We start from the raw sequence: 18,007 nt of genomic DNA, 5'->3' as shown, positions 1-18,007 counted from the left end.
ATTGAGTTCAAAGCAGACCTGTAGTTAGTAATCACAATATGTGTAGACATCTATATATCTCTATGTGCAGTATGCAAGCAGGTTTACAAGCGCATGGGTCCATATCCCTAATGAGCAAGCCAGGGGCGACAGTGGCAAGGAAAAACTCCCTTGGCAGGATTAGGAAGAAACCTTGGGAGGACCAAGACTCAAAAGGGAACCCATCCTCCATTGGGTGGCCCAGCTAGTAGTCACAGTCCCTCCAATATGGAAGTTGAGCCTCAGGTAGGAAGGACTTGTGTGACTGAATTCTCCTGAAGAATCATCTGAGCACATCAAATAGAGAGATAGTTAAGGTGCAGCTGTGACATTTAGAGTGAAGGTGTTTGTCTGATCTCTAAAGGAATATGAAATATGTTTAGCATACCTGCAGCAACACTTGTATCACAGACCTGTCCACCTTTTAATTCTGTGAGAGAGTGTATGCCAATCCACATGTGCTAGATGTGACATCATTGGTAGATGACTGTAACATGGTCCTACAGTGCACACTGATGAACCATTGATGCCATCAAGACCACATGCCTTGTGTAAGGGAACCCTCCATAAAGATCTGAGCACATCAGACACAGACATGGTTAATGTGCACCTGTCACAGTACAATGGTAGTTTAACTTTACATAAAGATATGTTTGTCTCCAAATTACAATAGAACATCTTACCTGGTGAACGCAGCAGATACCAAATCTGTCCATCTCTGTAATCTGTGATAGCATGCAAGTCATTCCATATGTGCTTGATGTCACATCCTTGATAGTTGACTGCAACTGGTCCCTGGCCTTTTCGAAGGACATTCCTGGCTTTCCTGTATGACACCAGGTTCCCAGAGATGTAGGCAGCACTGACCACTCTTTGACCAATAGCTCCAGCCTTTAATCAGGAATTTTGGTTTGTGCAGGATTAGATGTGAAGTTAAATGTCCATGTTTATTGCTTGTTGGAAACTGTATTACCTGTGGATTCAGTCCTGAAGTATGGTATTTGTCAACAGTCCTTTAACAGATGATTTGAGAACTGTTTTGCTTTGTTAAACATTTGGCCTGTATTTTATATGAATACCTTTATATTTCATAATAAAATAAAAAAATAAAATAAATAATACATACAATAAAATAAAATGCTGTGAACCAGTTAATAGGGCACTCTCAGCTCCTTAGTCTGTTCCCACAAGAGGCCGTCCAGATAGTTTACCCCCTGTATCCCCCAGCCCCCCACATCGTGGACGCTTCAATTTGTGCCTGACTTAATCAAAAGTTTTAGTTCAAAGTGTCACCAAATTGTCAGTAAAGTGTCAGCAAACCGTCAGCAAACGTTAAGTACCTGAAATTGAAGATTAATGAAAACAATTCAGTACAATACATTCATGAAAACTGAAATATGTTGGCATAACAGAAACACTGACATCTTCTGCAGAAACATCTTTGATATATACATGATCAATCAAAGTGCCATATTCAGTTGTTGGTTCTCTTATAACCTGAGTAAAGCCATGGAGTTTCATAGTATTACTGACTGTACTTGTTACAAAAAGATTTTCATTGAAATCTCCCATGATCACTTTTCTTCCTGGGAATCTGTCAATATGAGAAATCAAGTGTATCAGGTTATTTTGAAACATTACCAGATTGTAGGAAGGAGGTCTGTACAGAACTGCCACTGTTGTATTCAGCTGAGGTAGGATGAACTGCAGGCATTCAATGTTAATGCATGGTAAATCAACAATACTACAACCAGTATGTCGTTTATAATACACACCAACACCACCATGTTGTCGATCCTTCAAGTCAGCAAACATCACCTGACTAGTGTCATATGAAAAACATCTGGGTTTACTATAGAATGTAAATTCAGATAATTCAATATCAATGTTGCAATCATTTGGTTGTAACCAAGTTTCTGTCACACAGATAATGTCAGCTTCCATGTACCTCGTATCATGTCTCAGGTTTTCCACATGGCATGTTAGTCCTTCAACATTGTGCAGAAGAATCTTGTATGACCCACAGGGAGGTGGCAGCTCTGTCACTGGTTCAATAAATAGAGGCATGTTATGTAATGACTCCTCAATGTCTTCTTTTGCATAAATAGCACTCTCTTTGAAATCTTTTATCTTAAGCCCTTCCAAAGATGTTACACGACTCAAGGCCACATATGCTTGTCCTGCTGCAAATATCTTTTTTAGTGACACAACAGCTTTTTCCACAGTAAGACCTTGTACTTTGTGAACAGTGCAAGCCCAAGCTAATTTCAGGGGAAACTGTCGTCGCATTCCACCACTTTTTGTCACTCTTTCTTCTTCAGGGAAAATAGGAGTGGCTTTTTCAAATCCTGGTTTTAAACAAGGATGTTTTGCTCTTAATTTATTTCCTATTCTTTCATTTTCAAATGTGACATATATTTTGGCTGGAAAGTCATCTTCAGAATCAAAACACACTTCAGCAACTGTACCAAATGCACCGTTTACAAGTCCGTCTGCCACATCAATGTTTTTAAGAAGCATAACATGAGCATTTACAGCGATATGAAGAGATTCTGGTAAAGACGTGTGGGTAGTATGAACATGATGTCCATGCATTTTTTCCAGCCGACCTGTTTTTGCAACCTTTTCAAAGTCCTGTGCATGAATGATAGTAATGTCTGCACATACCTTCTTCAACATATTTGCATTGTGATCATCCACTTCAGCATTTGTTGCATAAATATACAGAGCAGTACTGTCCAGTTCATCACCTTCACCACCTGTTTCACATAATTTCAACATATTCACATCGTGTTCTGACAAATTATCTTGTCTTTTGTGTTTCCTTAAACGACTCAGTAACTGAGCAAACTCCATGTTTTTTTGTCTCATGATTTGTGAGAGCTCAACCAATGCAAAGTGGTTCTGCCATAGATTTACACCTTTAGGCTCAGTGTATAGAGACTTTCCTTTCACAGGAGAAAGTTGATAAAAATCTCCAACTGCAATTATAGACACATTTCCAAAAGCAGAATAATCTCCTTGTTGTTTAATTTGTCTCAATCTGCCATGAATATACGATAAGAGTTTGTGATCAACCATTGAGATTTCATCAATAATGACTATTTGTAGATTTCCCAATTTAGCTCTCAGTGAATTTATCTTTTCATCTCCGAGCGGTTGATAAGGCAGCGTTACCTCGGGTGATATAGAGAAACAGTTGTGTATTGTTGCAGCGTCGATGTTAAATGCACTTACACCAGTTGGAGCTGTTATTAACACATGCGTCTCATCTGGATTATCTGACAATCGGGACAGGATGCGACATGATTCGTAGTATATTGCTCTGATTAACATGGATTTTCCAACACCACCTGGACCAGATATAAACACATGAAATGGCTGCGGGTTTTTAGCAAGTGTCTTTTCTAAACACCAATGTCGAATTTTGTAAAATATTTCAGACTGTTGTTCGTTTAGTGAACGAAGCACATACATTGCTTCCTCTTTTCGCATACCTTTCTCTTTTCCTATAGCACAGCGTGGTTCAGTTGGTAATAAATCAGGTATGTCAGCAGCAGAAATATTTTGCTCTATTTCATCAGTAGGATTTTCTTTTTTGTGAAGACATTCTAAACGTTCACGTTCATTCTCTGGACAGATTTCTGCCCAAGCATCTTCAACTAGACCGTTTCTTTTTAACTGTTCCTCGGCTTCATCTATTGTGTCAGCATCTTTCTCGAAATATGACATATTTAAGTCTACTATTGTTTTGACTGATTGGACTTCTTCATCAGAATATTTGATAAACCCAGTCTTATAAAAATCCTCATAAGTGTTGAAAGTTGGTGGCTTGAGTTGACAATCCAAATAATGAGGCAAAAACAATTGCAAAATACTTTGATAATGCTTCTCTGGATGTTTTGTGGGTGAAAAGCGAGCGTATCGCACAACAGCAGAATCTGTTCGTGTCCGTTTCCTTATGAATCCTAAGCTTTTCTCCAACTTTATGGCATCACGAGCTGAACTTTCAGATTTTGACAATATTCTGTACTCCGATGCAAAACTGGCTAAACACATCTGGGAAAATTCGTCCGTTTTTGGTCTATATCTGTATCTGTCTGTGATGCTGTTCATCCATATGTTTTGATTATCATCATTGTCATATTCAGCTCGCGTTTGTATTACGTGAAGTGGAAGACTCATTCTCACTACATTATCACCAGTAGGAATAAATTGCACTTTGCGAGAGGCTTCTTTCAGTTTCATGTTAGTAAGTCGGTACACACTTTCCTGAGCTGAAACTTCACGATTGTGCAAAAATACACTTCCGAGTTTCCGTAAAGCATGTTTAGCGTCAAGGTTACCTTGTTCTGTGGCTTCTTTTTGAGTACGTGACAAAAGCAATCCCATCTCTCTCTCAGCTTTGGAAATGTAAGAGATTATATACACAATGCAGGAATATGCATCAACTACAAACTGAATGTCCATATTTGCATTCCAACAACGTATAAGATCTCTGTTGTATTGGTTTACCCATATGTCACCTGGTTTTCTCTTTAGGACAAAAGTAGTTTTTCGAGACACTCTGATGTAAGCAGCTTCAAATATCTCTTGACTTATACCAAGCGAAGCAAATAACTCCTCAGTTGAATCAAAGATAACATCTGTATTCAATAACGCATCTTTTACTTTTTTCATGATAGCCTCTGCTACATCTTTTTCCATTGAAGGCATGTTATTACCTTTGGCTGATTCCACATAATTCTCATCTTTCTCTTTAGCATCTTTTTCAGGATTGTCAGTTTTACGCCTTGTTATAAATGTTCTGCTACTCGGTGGGCGTGGAAAATTAAAACGACAAGTTGTTTTCTTTTTTCTGCATGATTTTGAATGTCTTTTGCTGTGTTGTTGTACACTGGAAACAATGTCATGCATTTCTTTGTCATCCTCCGATGGCATTTCACATGTCACATAGTGATCTACAAATGACACAACTTCATCATCATCATTTTTGTCCACTTGAGGTGCATCTTTGACCCAAAACAAGCAGTGAGTGTGAGGTGAGCCACGCTGTTGAAATTCAACTCTGTAAAAGTAATCAACAATTTCGCCAATCGGTTGTGCTTCAGACATAATCACATCTTTAAGGAAACAGTGGAATCGATGTTCAAACATTCTGGCTGCTGTGACAGGGTTAGTTTTTAATAGAGCACATCTTTCTGACCAGTCTAGATCATCAGTAGAAGTTTCTCTCCCCTCTTGTTTGAGAATGGTTTGTAATAATTCTGGCCAACGCAGATCAGCAGATGAAAATGAGCAAAACCATGTGGGAATACCCAGTTGTCGTACCATTGCAAACAGGTCTTTTTGAACACTTTGCCAGAAAGGGGGTGTACCACGAATAGGTCTTAAGAATTTATACCCTTCATCAAAATTGAAAATGTTCTGCAAGGCTTCTCTGTTAGTCAACATTTCTGATGTAATCACAGGTTTGTTGCGTGTATCATGTCCTTTTCTCAATGCAATAGACACATTTGATACAATCTGATTTAACTCTGACAAATATTGACCATAAAAAATGTAATCCAAGTTCTTTGCAAAACGTCCGTCTGCGTTGAGTATTCTGGTGTTCAAGTATCTGCTCAGTGTAAGTTTCTCTTTTCTGTGGTCATGAAAAGTACCCATACCATTTGGAAATAGAACTGGAAAACACTTTGCCTCATTTGATTGATCATTCAAGAGCCTTACAGGATTATTACCTTCTGCAGGTGCCACAGACATTATGCCATCAAAGTGCTGATCCAAAACCTCTTGTGCAATATCAACAGGTTGTAAACAGGTATCCATGAACATACCGTGCTGTTGTCTGTCGTGCAAGGTTTCATCTATATCCACATCTTCAGATTCATTATTCTCCTCAATGTTTTCTTCATCAACATGCTGTGTACATGTGTCATCAGGCTCTTGTGTTTCATGTTCAGTTTTATTTAGTGGATTTACCCAGTCATTATTAAATGTCACATCTCTGTAAAAGTCATTATGTTGTTTGAGGTACAATAATGCTTCCTTTATTTTTTCTGTATTAACAAATTTGTACTCATAGTGTCCCTTGTAAGTCAATTTCCTCTTTAGTTTTATGCGAATCATCAAATCAACATTTTCTGTTCTTGGTAGCACTTCTGTTACATCTGTAATGTTAGATGGAACACACACAACAGGTCCATGAACACCATTCTGTCCACCTTTTGGTAAAGACACAAGTCTCATGAATGGAATATTCATCCCAATCAGATGTTGTTCAAGTGAGTTTAGATTGTGCAGTTCAGGTGGAATTGGTTGTAGTGCAAGATTGTTCATAACACTTTCTTCTGGCATTTTCCCATTAAGAATCTTTCTATGACATGTGTAGCAAATCCACAGTGATCCAGCAGGGCCAGTTTGAATGTTACACTTAGGAACACAAGCATGATTACATCGATGTAAGTATGTGTCAGTAATACATCTCTCTGCTATGGAAACAACCTCCTGGGCTTTGTTGAGATATGTATCTTTTCTGCATTTGATTACTTGATTCTTGAACAATAGTCGATGGCATACTGAACACACATATTCAGGACCTGTACTTATTTTCTCTCTGAACTTTTCAATCACATAGTTAATATCTTTGTGTTTATTTTTTTCTGTGTTCTTTCTTTCTTTACTTCTGTTTTTAGTAACGTTAGCATAGCAGATGTCTGTTTTATACCTCTCAATACCAAGTTGTTTTTTAGCTGCTTGATGTTGAGGATCGGTATGATAAGCTTCAAAACTCCTCTCCATACTCCTCTCTTTTTTAGCCGTTTGATATTCTGGATCATTATGATAAGCTTCAAAACTCTTCTGTTTCTTAGCCGTTTGATATTCTGGATCGTTATGATAAGCTTCAAAACTCTGTCTTTTTATAGTCTCTCTGTGATGTTCATTTGTAGAATATTTATTAATACTTAATTGTTTCACATGTTCCCTGTGTTCCATGTCAGTGGCATATTTGTTTACACTTGCTTGTTTAACTTTTCCTCTGTGATCCATATCCGTGGCATATTTGTTTACACTTGCTTGTTTAACTTTTCCTCTGTGTTCCATATTCGTCGCATATTTGTTTATGCTTAATTGTTTATTCCGTTCTTTATGTTGCAAATTAGTTGCGTATTCAACACTGCTACGTGTTTTGACGATATCTCTGTATATTTCATTTTCACGGTATCGTTTCAGTGTTCTCTGAATCTTTTCCTCCTTTTTCTCTTGGCTTGTTTCATATTTGATTCTCCGTTTCTCAAGTTCAGATCGACTGTACTTTGTTTCTGATTTTCTGCTGTCACATCTCTGTAAACATACTGCGGCACAGGTCTGTCCATCAGGAACTTTAACACACGTCACTACTTCATAATGAGACTCGCTACAATGTTTGAGGTATATTCCCACATCTTGGTCGCAACTATTGCACGATGAATATTTTAGCCACGCATTTCTAGTGAATGTAAATATATTGGTAAAAAAAAGATCGGCTGCAGCTTGTATTTCAACTTCAGTAGCCCAGGTTCCCACGTATTTCATTCGGGAAGTAGAAAGATAATTTGCAACAGATGAAAACCCTTGTCGAAGACAACTAATGTACTTAGATTCATTTCTCTCCATTTGTGTAGTTACAGCACGTCGTATTTTTCTGTGTTCTTTCTCACTTCCGCTAATTGCAAATGCCAGTGATCTGAATAAACAGTTACCGTCACCAATGATAGTTTTTGTTTCACAAGGATCACCCATCGGTACTGGTATGATTTGGTCGCTACGAGCATGTTCGATGTACACAACGTTTTGCCTTAAACATAACGTCTTCTGCTGTTTCACTGTCAATGGACAAAACTGAAAGTATTCACGTTGTGTGTCGCCAATCAGCACGTCGCTGTCATTTCTCACAGATACATCGGTAAGGTTGTTTACATGCTTCATTCGTTTACCAACATGCAGTTCAGGTACCGTTTTCACCTCGGAATTGTTTTCAGCTGCTTTGCGTTTACTTTGCACGTTTGCTTTGCTACAGGGTTGTGAACGGTCAAATGCGTCACCTTTCTTAGTTTCATTTTCATTTGTGTTACGATTTCGTTTTAGCACACTGCTGTAGAGCTCTCGGTGTGTAGTGACAGACAAACCACCTTGTGTTTTCTCTTCCGTTGTGCTTCTGCCAGTTATGTTCACAATAACGCCAGTAACTTCAAATTGTGCTCCTTCAGCTTTCAGTGACCGACCAAGTATCATAACGTGGTTAAGTAATGATTCCATGTCAGCATAAAAAGCAGCCAAACTCTTGCCCGAATCAATACGTGCACCGTTTTCGCTTCGTGAATGAGAGTCAATCAGCACATACCAGGAGTCTTGTTTAATGATAGCACATGTATTCTCTTTAACAGTAAACAAACATGCTTCACATTGCATAAACACTCTTCGGATTGCCTCATCATGTGACATAAGAACGTTTTGTAACGGTCCATATTCAGTGACACCAAACTTCCCAGTAAACATTTCATCATGAAAATTTATTGAAAAGTCATATCCACACACAGTGTATTCTGTAGGTACATCTGTAACATATAAATAGCCCAATGGATCATGAATTTTGCCAGCATCTCTTATATTGCTGTAGAATCTGTCACCATTCAGCAGAACATCATCAAGGTCTCTGATTGTCCAAGAAAGCACATTTTTCACTTTGTTAGTCATGATGGCAGTAATACTATTTGCAACACATTGTTTGTTACTGTTTACGCCAAACTTTGGATGAGCTTGATGAAAAGAACCTCTGAGCATATCCACATGTACACATTCATCAGAATCAGTTTTGCAGCTTGTATCTGGTAAGGTATTTGGCAAGTATTTGGCAATTGTATTTGGTAAGGTATTTGGCAAGGTATTTGGCAAGGTATTTGGCAAGGTATTTGGCAAGATATTTGGCAAGATATTTGGCAAGATATTTGGCAAGATATTTGGCAAGGTATTTGGCAAGGTATTTGGCAGGTATTTGGCAGCTTGAGTTTGTAAATGGCTTTGAGGAGTGCTCTTCAGGAGCACTCCCGTGTCAGTCAGACCTTTTTTGTCAAGGGATGAAGGCATAACCCCGTCAGTCAGAGACGAGATCTGGTCTGCAGGACAGCTGTGGCTCACAGGAACAGTCTCAGTCAGGACCTTTTTGTCAGGGGAAAAAGCCAGAACCCCGTCAGTCTGAGCCACAAGCCGCTCCGTAATCCTCCTCCTGGCTGCAGCCGACCTCAGCGAAGCTTTAGTGCGAGGCATCTGAAAATACAAACACACAACCAGTCAAAACCTATGATGTCTATCCCAACATGACATACTAATCAATCAATATTACTTAATACAAACAGCACATATCAAATCATAAAAAATAAAAAAAAGTAAAACAAAATCAGAACAGACATTGTATTCGTGACAGGTGTATTCATGACTAATTTCTTACTTGCATACATTGTTACAGTATTGCATATAGAAATTACTGTGAAGTAAATGCCTTCATAACACCATGTTATACAAACTAAGCATTACTTTATAATCAAGGGACTTGATTCAAGGGACCATTTCCACTAATGTACATTTTTCAGAATACAATGAGCAAAACCACGCTTTACTGCTCATTTAAATGCTGTATAGCTTTAAAACAAATAACCACATCAGAATACTTGATCAGACAAGCTTAAGTTGCAAATATGTACATCACTAAAGACTTTCAGCTCAACAGTTTAAAAATGTATTGTGTGTGTGTGTGTGATGTGTTCAGCAGGCTTTGCTTCAACAGGACATTCTTGCTTCTTCCTTGTAACACCAACATTCATTCATCATCTGATTCAGGAGCTTGATGTCAGCAGCACCTGTGTAACAGCTGTTTCATATACTCTACTTGTGCTAAGCACTGATCACTTAGTGTATATATAAATAAACAATTTAACACATTAAATGTCTTTGTTCCAATAGCGTAGTTAGCCTAACAGACTAGTTAAACAAAAACATTCCATTTGGTTCCACTTTAGCAATTAAAACATATTACCACATAAATGCATTGTGAAACAGAATTTGTATTATGAAAATGTTGCTGGGTGTTCAGAATGTTATCGTGCCCATGCTAACTTCTAAGCAATAGTAGTTAAATTAATAATACATTGTTCAGCTCATCATTTGTGCACTTACTCAACTGGACACTAAACTCAACCATGTTTACTCACTATATAATAATTTTGTATACCACCACTCAACACTAAATCAACTTCACAGCTAAAATGCATGTGTGTGCGTCATCTTCATACAGCAGGCATTGCTCCAAGATTAATCTTGTGTGTGTGGCATCCTCAACCAGCAGGCGTTGAGTGGCATCCTCAACCAGCAGGCGTTGAGTGGCATCCTCAACCAGCAGGCGTTGAGTGGCATCCTCAACCAGCAGGCGTTGAGTGGCATCTTCAACCAGCAGGCGTTGTGTGTGTGCATGTGTGTTATTCTTGTGTCTTAATTGTCACACCAACAGCACATTTCACATCTTTCAAAGTTGATCAGTATCATGTAATCAGCAGCACATGTGATACCTGTTGCACATACTCACAACTGTATTACCATTTGATGGGCTATTTTATAGCATGCATTAAATATATCTAGCACAAAAACTACACATTCACTGCATTAATGTGATTAAAAATTTCAAACCTCAAAGCACAATTAAGACAGGGTACACATTGAACAGGACTTTGAGAAGTTGGAGCTGCGGTTTCTGAGTTCTCTTCTATACATTTTACATTATTGCTTCCAAGTGTTTACATATCACTACAGATACTCATCATAAATGAACAATTATTCTGCAGCACCATTAATTGTGTGCACCGTTTTATAAAGGTATACCAGTTCAACCACTGCTCATACACGATACACTTCAAACGTACCTTTAATGTGTTCCAGCACAATTCTCCTTCACCAACAAGCTATTTATACAAAATAGACAAAACACATTTGTAACAGTTAGTAAACATTAAGGGGTTAAACAATTCATATGTATAATTTTAAAAAGCTGCTATAACGACATGAATCATCAATTGGACAAACACTTAGAATCTTTCTATTCTACTTAAGGCTACAGTTATACAGCATTACTAAAGCCCCATACTTATCAAGTTATTTGGCTAGTGTATATAAGTATGGTATGGAAGTTTATCTTTGTTCATTTTAAAATGAAAATGTGAAAATAATTAAAATATTAGTCCATTCTAACTTCTAAGCATCAATTTCAACACAGGTTGTTAAATTAATAATACTATATAATAATTTTGTATACACCACTCAACACAAAATCAACTCCACAGCTAAAATGCATGTGTGTGTGTGTGGCATCTTCATCCAGCAGGCGTTGTGTGTGGCATCTTCATCCAGCAGGCGTTGCTCCAAGATTATCGTGTGTGTGTGGCATCTTCAACCAGCAGGCGTTGTGTGTGTGTGTTATTATTCTTGTGTCTTAATTGTCACACCAACAGCACATTTCACATCTTTCAAAGTTGATCAGTATCATGTAATCAGCAGCACATGTGATACCTGTTGCACATACTCACAAGTGTATTACCATGTAATGGGCTATTTTATAGCATGCATTAAATATTTCTAGCGCAAATACTACACATTCACTGCATTAATGTGATTACTGCTGCATAATCTTTAAACTATTGGACAGAATATTCATGAGCCAATTAAACTGTGAGAATGCATCAAATTGTCCTCAACACAGAATACAATGAAGACTACTTCAAAACATCCGTTACACTGCAGTTTACTCTGTTCCAAATAGGAGTATAAATTTAGTCTAGGCAATAAGTAGGTTAACTTACTGTACCTAATCAAGTTTCAAACATCAAAGCACAATTAAGAAACCACATTGAACAGAACTTTGAGAAGTTGGAGCTGCAGTTTCTGAGTTCTCTTCTATACATTTTACATTATTGCTTCCAAGTGTTTACATATCACTACAGATACTCATCATAAATGAACAATTATTCTGCAGCACATCAACTACTCTCACCATTCATTGTGTGCACTGTTTTATAAAAGTATACCAGTTCAACCACTGCTCATACACGATACACTTCAAACATACCTTTAATGTGTTCGAGCAGAATTCTCCTTCACCAACAGGCAATTCATAGAAAATAGACAGAACACATTTGTAACAGTTAGTAAACATTAATGGGTTAAAAGAATTCATATGTATAATTTTAAAAAGCTGCTATAACGACATGAATCATTAATTGGACACTTAGAATCTTTCTATTCTACTTAAGGCTAGTTATACAGCATCACTAAAGCACCATACTTATCAAGTTTTTGGGCTAGTGTATATAAGTATGGAAGCTTTTCTGTGTCAATATTAAAATGAAAATGTAGCCTAACACGCATGTTCCACACATACAAGCAACTTTGAGCTCAAAATTCAAATGCAATAACTCCATTTACATTTGCAATGTGATAGACATCTATTCATATTTCACATACATTTTGGTGCTGACAAACCACCGACATAAAAAAAACATTCACATTCAGACTAGTATAAAAAAGCACAAATTACCTCTGCAAGCACGTACATTTTTATACACAACGTAAAAAAATTATATACATAACATACTCATAGTCCATTATTTTGACTAAAAAAATTAAAACCTGTGCGTGACTTCAGGTTTTCCGAGCACAAAACATGCATAGCAATACTCGACCCAGCAGACGCTTCATTTACCCAAATACACCATTATCTGGGCTACATTAAACCATATACCCGCATAAGAATAAACGTTTAAACGAATCGCCCGATTGTACAGTTATAAATCAGTACACGCGAGTGCTACTACTTCACTACATCTACAACCACGCCTACTCAGCCAGCGCCCTCGTGGTCAGCTGCACTGGACGCCGCCATTACAGGCACAAGACCCACACGCCATCTTAGAGCAACTACAAAAACGCTCTTACTCATACATGTACAATGCATGTATACTTGCTCATACATGTACACTGCAAATATATGTAACATCAAATAACTCGTTTTCATGAAAGAACTAGGCAATATAAATGAAAACTGATGCCACTCTGGACAACTACAACGGCACAAAAACGTCCCGCTAGCATACGCACGGAACATGCTAGCGTTGTACTAGCGAACGCACTAACCACGTTATAACATACTTTAATCCTTTATTTAGCTCATTTGCCATCTCATACACTAAAACGTCCATCTAAACACAATTAACCAAACAATCTAGAGCAAAAATCCGACGTCAAAAACAACACATTTCTGACATTTGTCTAATCGGACTAGCATGCTAAGCGCAAACAGCATGATAGCATTGAACAAGCACACGCGCTAATTACATTATAACATACTTTTATTCTTAATTTATCTAATTATCTCCCTCACTAAACTTTACGTACACACAGGTAACTTTATCACAAACAAGAACATTAACCCAGCATATTAAAAAACAGCACATTTTAGACAATTGTCTTACACTACTTAAGAGACCAAAGCACATCTTACCTCAACAAGAGCAGAATGAACGAAAGAACCTGATCGCACGTGCTAGGGAACATTCTGGGGCGGGGCCATCGACCAGAACAGGATACACGGGCAGCAGACACCCTTCAACAACCACAACGACTTTAAGTCCACATCAGTCAATCTTTTAACGCCATCACATTTGTTGTGATCCTAATATTTATGATTCTGAAAATCAAATATTTAGAAGTAAATGTCTTGTGTGGTTTTCATGTCCCATGGCCTCAAAAACGCACACACACAGCCCTGTAACTTAAGTAAACATGCACTCACTTTCTTTATTATACTTGGCTACCACAAGAACACCATGACAAACCAAAATAAGTATTTGTCAGCATGTTGATAAATTCTGTTTTTTTTATTATTATTATTTAGTCATGTTTTTTACTGCCTAGGCCTATTGTCTAGACTTCTCATTAAGAAATCCACGTCAAGCATTCTAATCAAAACGTATCACATATAGCATAAACACTCACAGATCTACCTACAGTACTCACTACACATGGTCTTTTCTCCCTCTTATCTCTCTCTGTATTACACACTCCACCATATTATGTCAGACATGCTCACTGTGACAACTAACACTGCCCATTATACACACACAGACACACATTCACATACAGCCCTTACTCATGAACACTTTCACATAATCACAACAAACCTATCTCTCTCTCTCTCTCTCTCTCTCTCTCTCTCTCTCTCTCTCTCTCTCTCTCTTTATTACACATGCACACACATGCACTGGCCTACCTATTGGTTTCATATACACATTGCTTCACCCATACCTACCCAGTGATTACATACATGCTTACGCATTTCAGTCATAGGTTCAGCACATACACTACATACACCATCATCAGACATGTGAGTTGTCTGTGACAACTGACACTCCTAAAACCTCTTCATGACATATATATTTCATATTGCAACTGCCCCATAATTACACTGCCCTAGCCATTCTTATCCATACTTCAGGGACTAACAATCACATGCACAAACTAACATTTAGTTTGTTTTTGATAACACTCACACACTCTCTCTATCACACACACACATGCCTTCCTAGGCAAACAAATACAGCTCTAGCTCATGAATGCTTTCATGTACTCACACCAAACGTCACAGGCACACTCCTGTCTTGTCAGACATGTGAGTTCACTGTGACAACTGACACTGCCCATTATACACACACTCACTGCTGTGTAGTGAAAGTCTAAACAGCGAATGCCAGGGTGAGTCTGACTCCTCAGCTCACAGCTCTGCCCAGTTTTGGGGAGGGCTTGATTTCAGAGCTCAACTAGGTGAGGAAAAGCAATATGTAGCCTTTCCCTTTTACTCTTCCATCTAGAGGTTGCTGAGCACTTAACCACTTAACGCACGCACACACACACACACACACACACACACACACACACACACACGCACACACACACACACACACACACACACCACACACACACACACACACACACACACACACACACACACACACACACACACGTGCAGTCAAAGGCCAAGTGGTTTATATATGCAAACTGAGTGAAAGTCACAATGTACACGAGTAGATGATTGGCAAATATTTTTATTAAAGATGAAATGATGAGTGATGGGTTTGTTTTGGTTTACAAAGATAAACAACTGACAATCAATAAGAGCTGTGTGAAGGATATATACAGCATGCTAAACAATGTAGTCCTACAAGAAATAACTGATAATTATGATTACAACAAGCATAGTCATCTACTTAGTTGTCATTCCTGAGAAGTCGTAGGCACTATGATAGTGCTTCTGTATATGGTATGAGAAGACGACTAAACACCAGTAGCCAATCTGTGCAACAAATGTCATGGTAGAGGTGCAAATGTGCATAACAAGTGGTCCAATAATTGCAGTATTTTTCATGCATTGTGTGAGTCCTGTAGTGCTTCATAGTGTCTTACAATGAAAGAAAGTCCACGTGAATGCAGAAATCAACAGTGCAACGGAGAGTACAGATTTCTCAAGCTGTTCATATTTCAATTCACATGCAACTCACATAGTATGTTAAGGCATAACATTGCCTATTATACGCAAACACAAACACACACATTCACATATACAGCCCTAATTCATGAACACTCAATCACACCAAGCCTATCTCTCTATTACACATGCACACACACATGTACTGGCCTACCTATGGGTTTCAAATACACATTGCCCTAGCCATATCTACCCAGTGACGACACAAACACACACGTGCACAAGCACAGGCACACACATGCTTACTCAAGTGTTTGCATCTCAGTCACAGATTCAGCAGGGAGTGACACAGAGCCTCAGTCTCCCACACACGCTGCCACTCACACAAACATCCCCCCGTCAACCACCACACAATATGTGGGAAACGTATTGTAATTGCTGAAATTTTTCTTATTATTAGGGTTCACACACATAGTGTGGGAAACCTATTGTAATTGTTAGGTTATTTTTTCTTCTTTTGGTCCATATCTCCCACACTGTAGGTCCTAGAAATAAAATTCCACTTCAGTTGCATTCCTTGGCTCTAGCCAAACGAAAAAGCCTCAAGATCCGCCCACTTAGATTTTTTGCTAATTTGCATAATAAGCAAAACTACTTTTTTATACGATTTTGGTGTCAAAATATTCACAAGAATCTCATTATCAAACATTTCGAAATTTCCATACAGTCTGGTTGTCACATGTCAATCAATAGCTCAGAGGAGTGGCGAAATTTACTTAAAAAGCTGTATCTCAGCAACGCTTTGACCAATCTTCATGAAAATTTATCAGTTGTTAGGGCAAATGACTCAGAGGTCACAGGTCAAAGCTGGCCACGATTGTCCAATAGGGGGCGCTATAACATGGGAAAAACTGTTTCTCAGAAACCATTAGTCACATCAAGCCAAAACTTTAGAGGCATCATCAGGGGCCCAAGTGATATCAAGACACACAATGATGACATCATCACTCAAAAAACCATTTATAGCCTGAGGTCTTTGTGAGGTATACCAAGTTTGGTTCAAACTGTCGGGGGCGCTACAGTACCCAAAAACCTAAGAAAACATAAAAACTCATGCAGATCAATGAGTTCTATAACATTGCAATTACATCTTATAACAAAAAGTGCACTGCCTGACCAGAAATGAACCTTTTAATTCACCAAAATGTCATATTGCATTACTGAGATTAATGAAATATCAGTATGATAGTACTTGGGCTCCATCTAGTGGCCAAACACCGAAACTGACTGAAAACTATTGCTCACATGAAACATCACACAAACACACACAAAGCTGATCTCAGCATGGGATTTAGTTCTGTGATCTGAATCATTTTGCCAATACACATTATTTTGATCCTTTTTGGCCTTTAGTGCCCCAATTGAACCTTTTTTTGCACATTGTTTTATTTGTGCATTTTTTCCACTCAAACAGCTTCTTTTCACATTTAGGGTCTAAAGGACCTTTTGGGCCTCTGCCTATTGAGGCCAAGAGGCCTATTCGGGTGTGAACCCGCCAATTGCCGCTTGCGGCTATATTTAGGGTTCACACACGTAGTGTGGGAAACCTATTGTAATTGCTGAGATTTTTCTTATTAGGGTTCACACACATAGTGTGGGAAACCTATTGTTATTGCTCGGATTTTTCTTTCTTATTATTATTATTATTTTTCTCCGCATAAAACGCATACTGCAGCCTAGACCGTAAGGCCCAGGGAGACCAAACTTGGCAGACTGGTGTAGTCTGTTTGCGGGACCGTGCTAAAGTACAGAGACCCACATTGGCCTGATGGTGGCGCTATAGCGCAGCATTTTGCGTTTTGGTCCATATCTCCCACCCCGTAGGTCCTAGAAACAAAATTCCACTTCAGGTGCATTCCTTGGCTCCAGACAAACAAAAAAGCCTCAAGAACCATTAAGCTCCGCCTACTTAGATTTTTTGCTAATTTGCATAATATGCAAAACCTACTTTTTTATACTAGTCCCTGGTTTTTCATCGGATTTGTTCAATCTTGGTGTCAAAATATTCAGAAGAATCTCATTATCAATAAATTTGAACAAAATTGTTACATTTGCATACAGTGTCGTTGTGACATGTCAATCAATAGCTCTGAGGCGTGGCCAAATTCACTTCAGCAGCTATATCTCAGCAATGCTTTGACCTATCTTTATGAAAATTTATCAGTTGTTAGGGCACATGACTCAGAGGTCACAGGTCAAAGCTGGCCACGATTGTCCAATAGGGGGCGCTATAACATGGGGAAATTTGTTTCTCAGAAACCATTAGTCACATCAAGCCCAAACTTTACAGGCATCATCAGGGGCCCAAGTAGTATCAAGGCACACAATGATGACCTCATCACTCAAAAAACATGGCCGCCATGAGCC

The 18,007-nt window shown here is 38.4% G+C and overlaps 2 protein-coding genes across 2 annotated transcripts; both read right to left on the bottom strand.

The window, feature by feature from the left end:
* Positions 1-1,352: 1,352 nt before the first annotated feature.
* Positions 1,353-2,085, bottom strand: LOC143498939 (uncharacterized). The gene has a single exon (XM_076993843.1). The coding sequence runs from the start codon at positions 2,083-2,085 to the stop codon at positions 1,372-1,374; it is 714 nt and encodes a 237-aa protein (XP_076849958.1). The 3' UTR covers positions 1,353-1,371.
* On the bottom strand, positions 1,967-12,569 carry LOC143498938 (uncharacterized). Its single transcript, XM_076993842.1, has 8 exons — positions 12,170-12,569; positions 10,971-11,009; positions 9,038-9,324; positions 7,914-8,953; positions 3,516-7,400; positions 3,256-3,371; positions 2,686-2,777; positions 1,967-2,063 (listed from the first exon to the last, which is right to left on the bottom strand). The coding sequence occupies exons 1-7, from the start codon at positions 12,275-12,277 to the stop codon at positions 2,691-2,693; spliced, it is 5,562 nt and encodes a 1,853-aa protein (XP_076849957.1). The 5' UTR covers positions 12,278-12,569; the 3' UTR covers positions 1,967-2,063; positions 2,686-2,690.
* Positions 12,570-18,007: the final 5,438 nt, after the last annotated feature.

This window comes from Brachyhypopomus gauderio, unplaced genomic scaffold, assembly GCF_052324685.1.
Source record: "Brachyhypopomus gauderio isolate BG-103 unplaced genomic scaffold, BGAUD_0.2 sc125, whole genome shotgun sequence".
Classification (NCBI taxonomy): Eukaryota; Metazoa; Chordata; class Actinopteri; order Gymnotiformes; family Hypopomidae; genus Brachyhypopomus; species Brachyhypopomus gauderio.
This window is presented reverse-complemented; position numbering and strand designations above follow the sequence as displayed.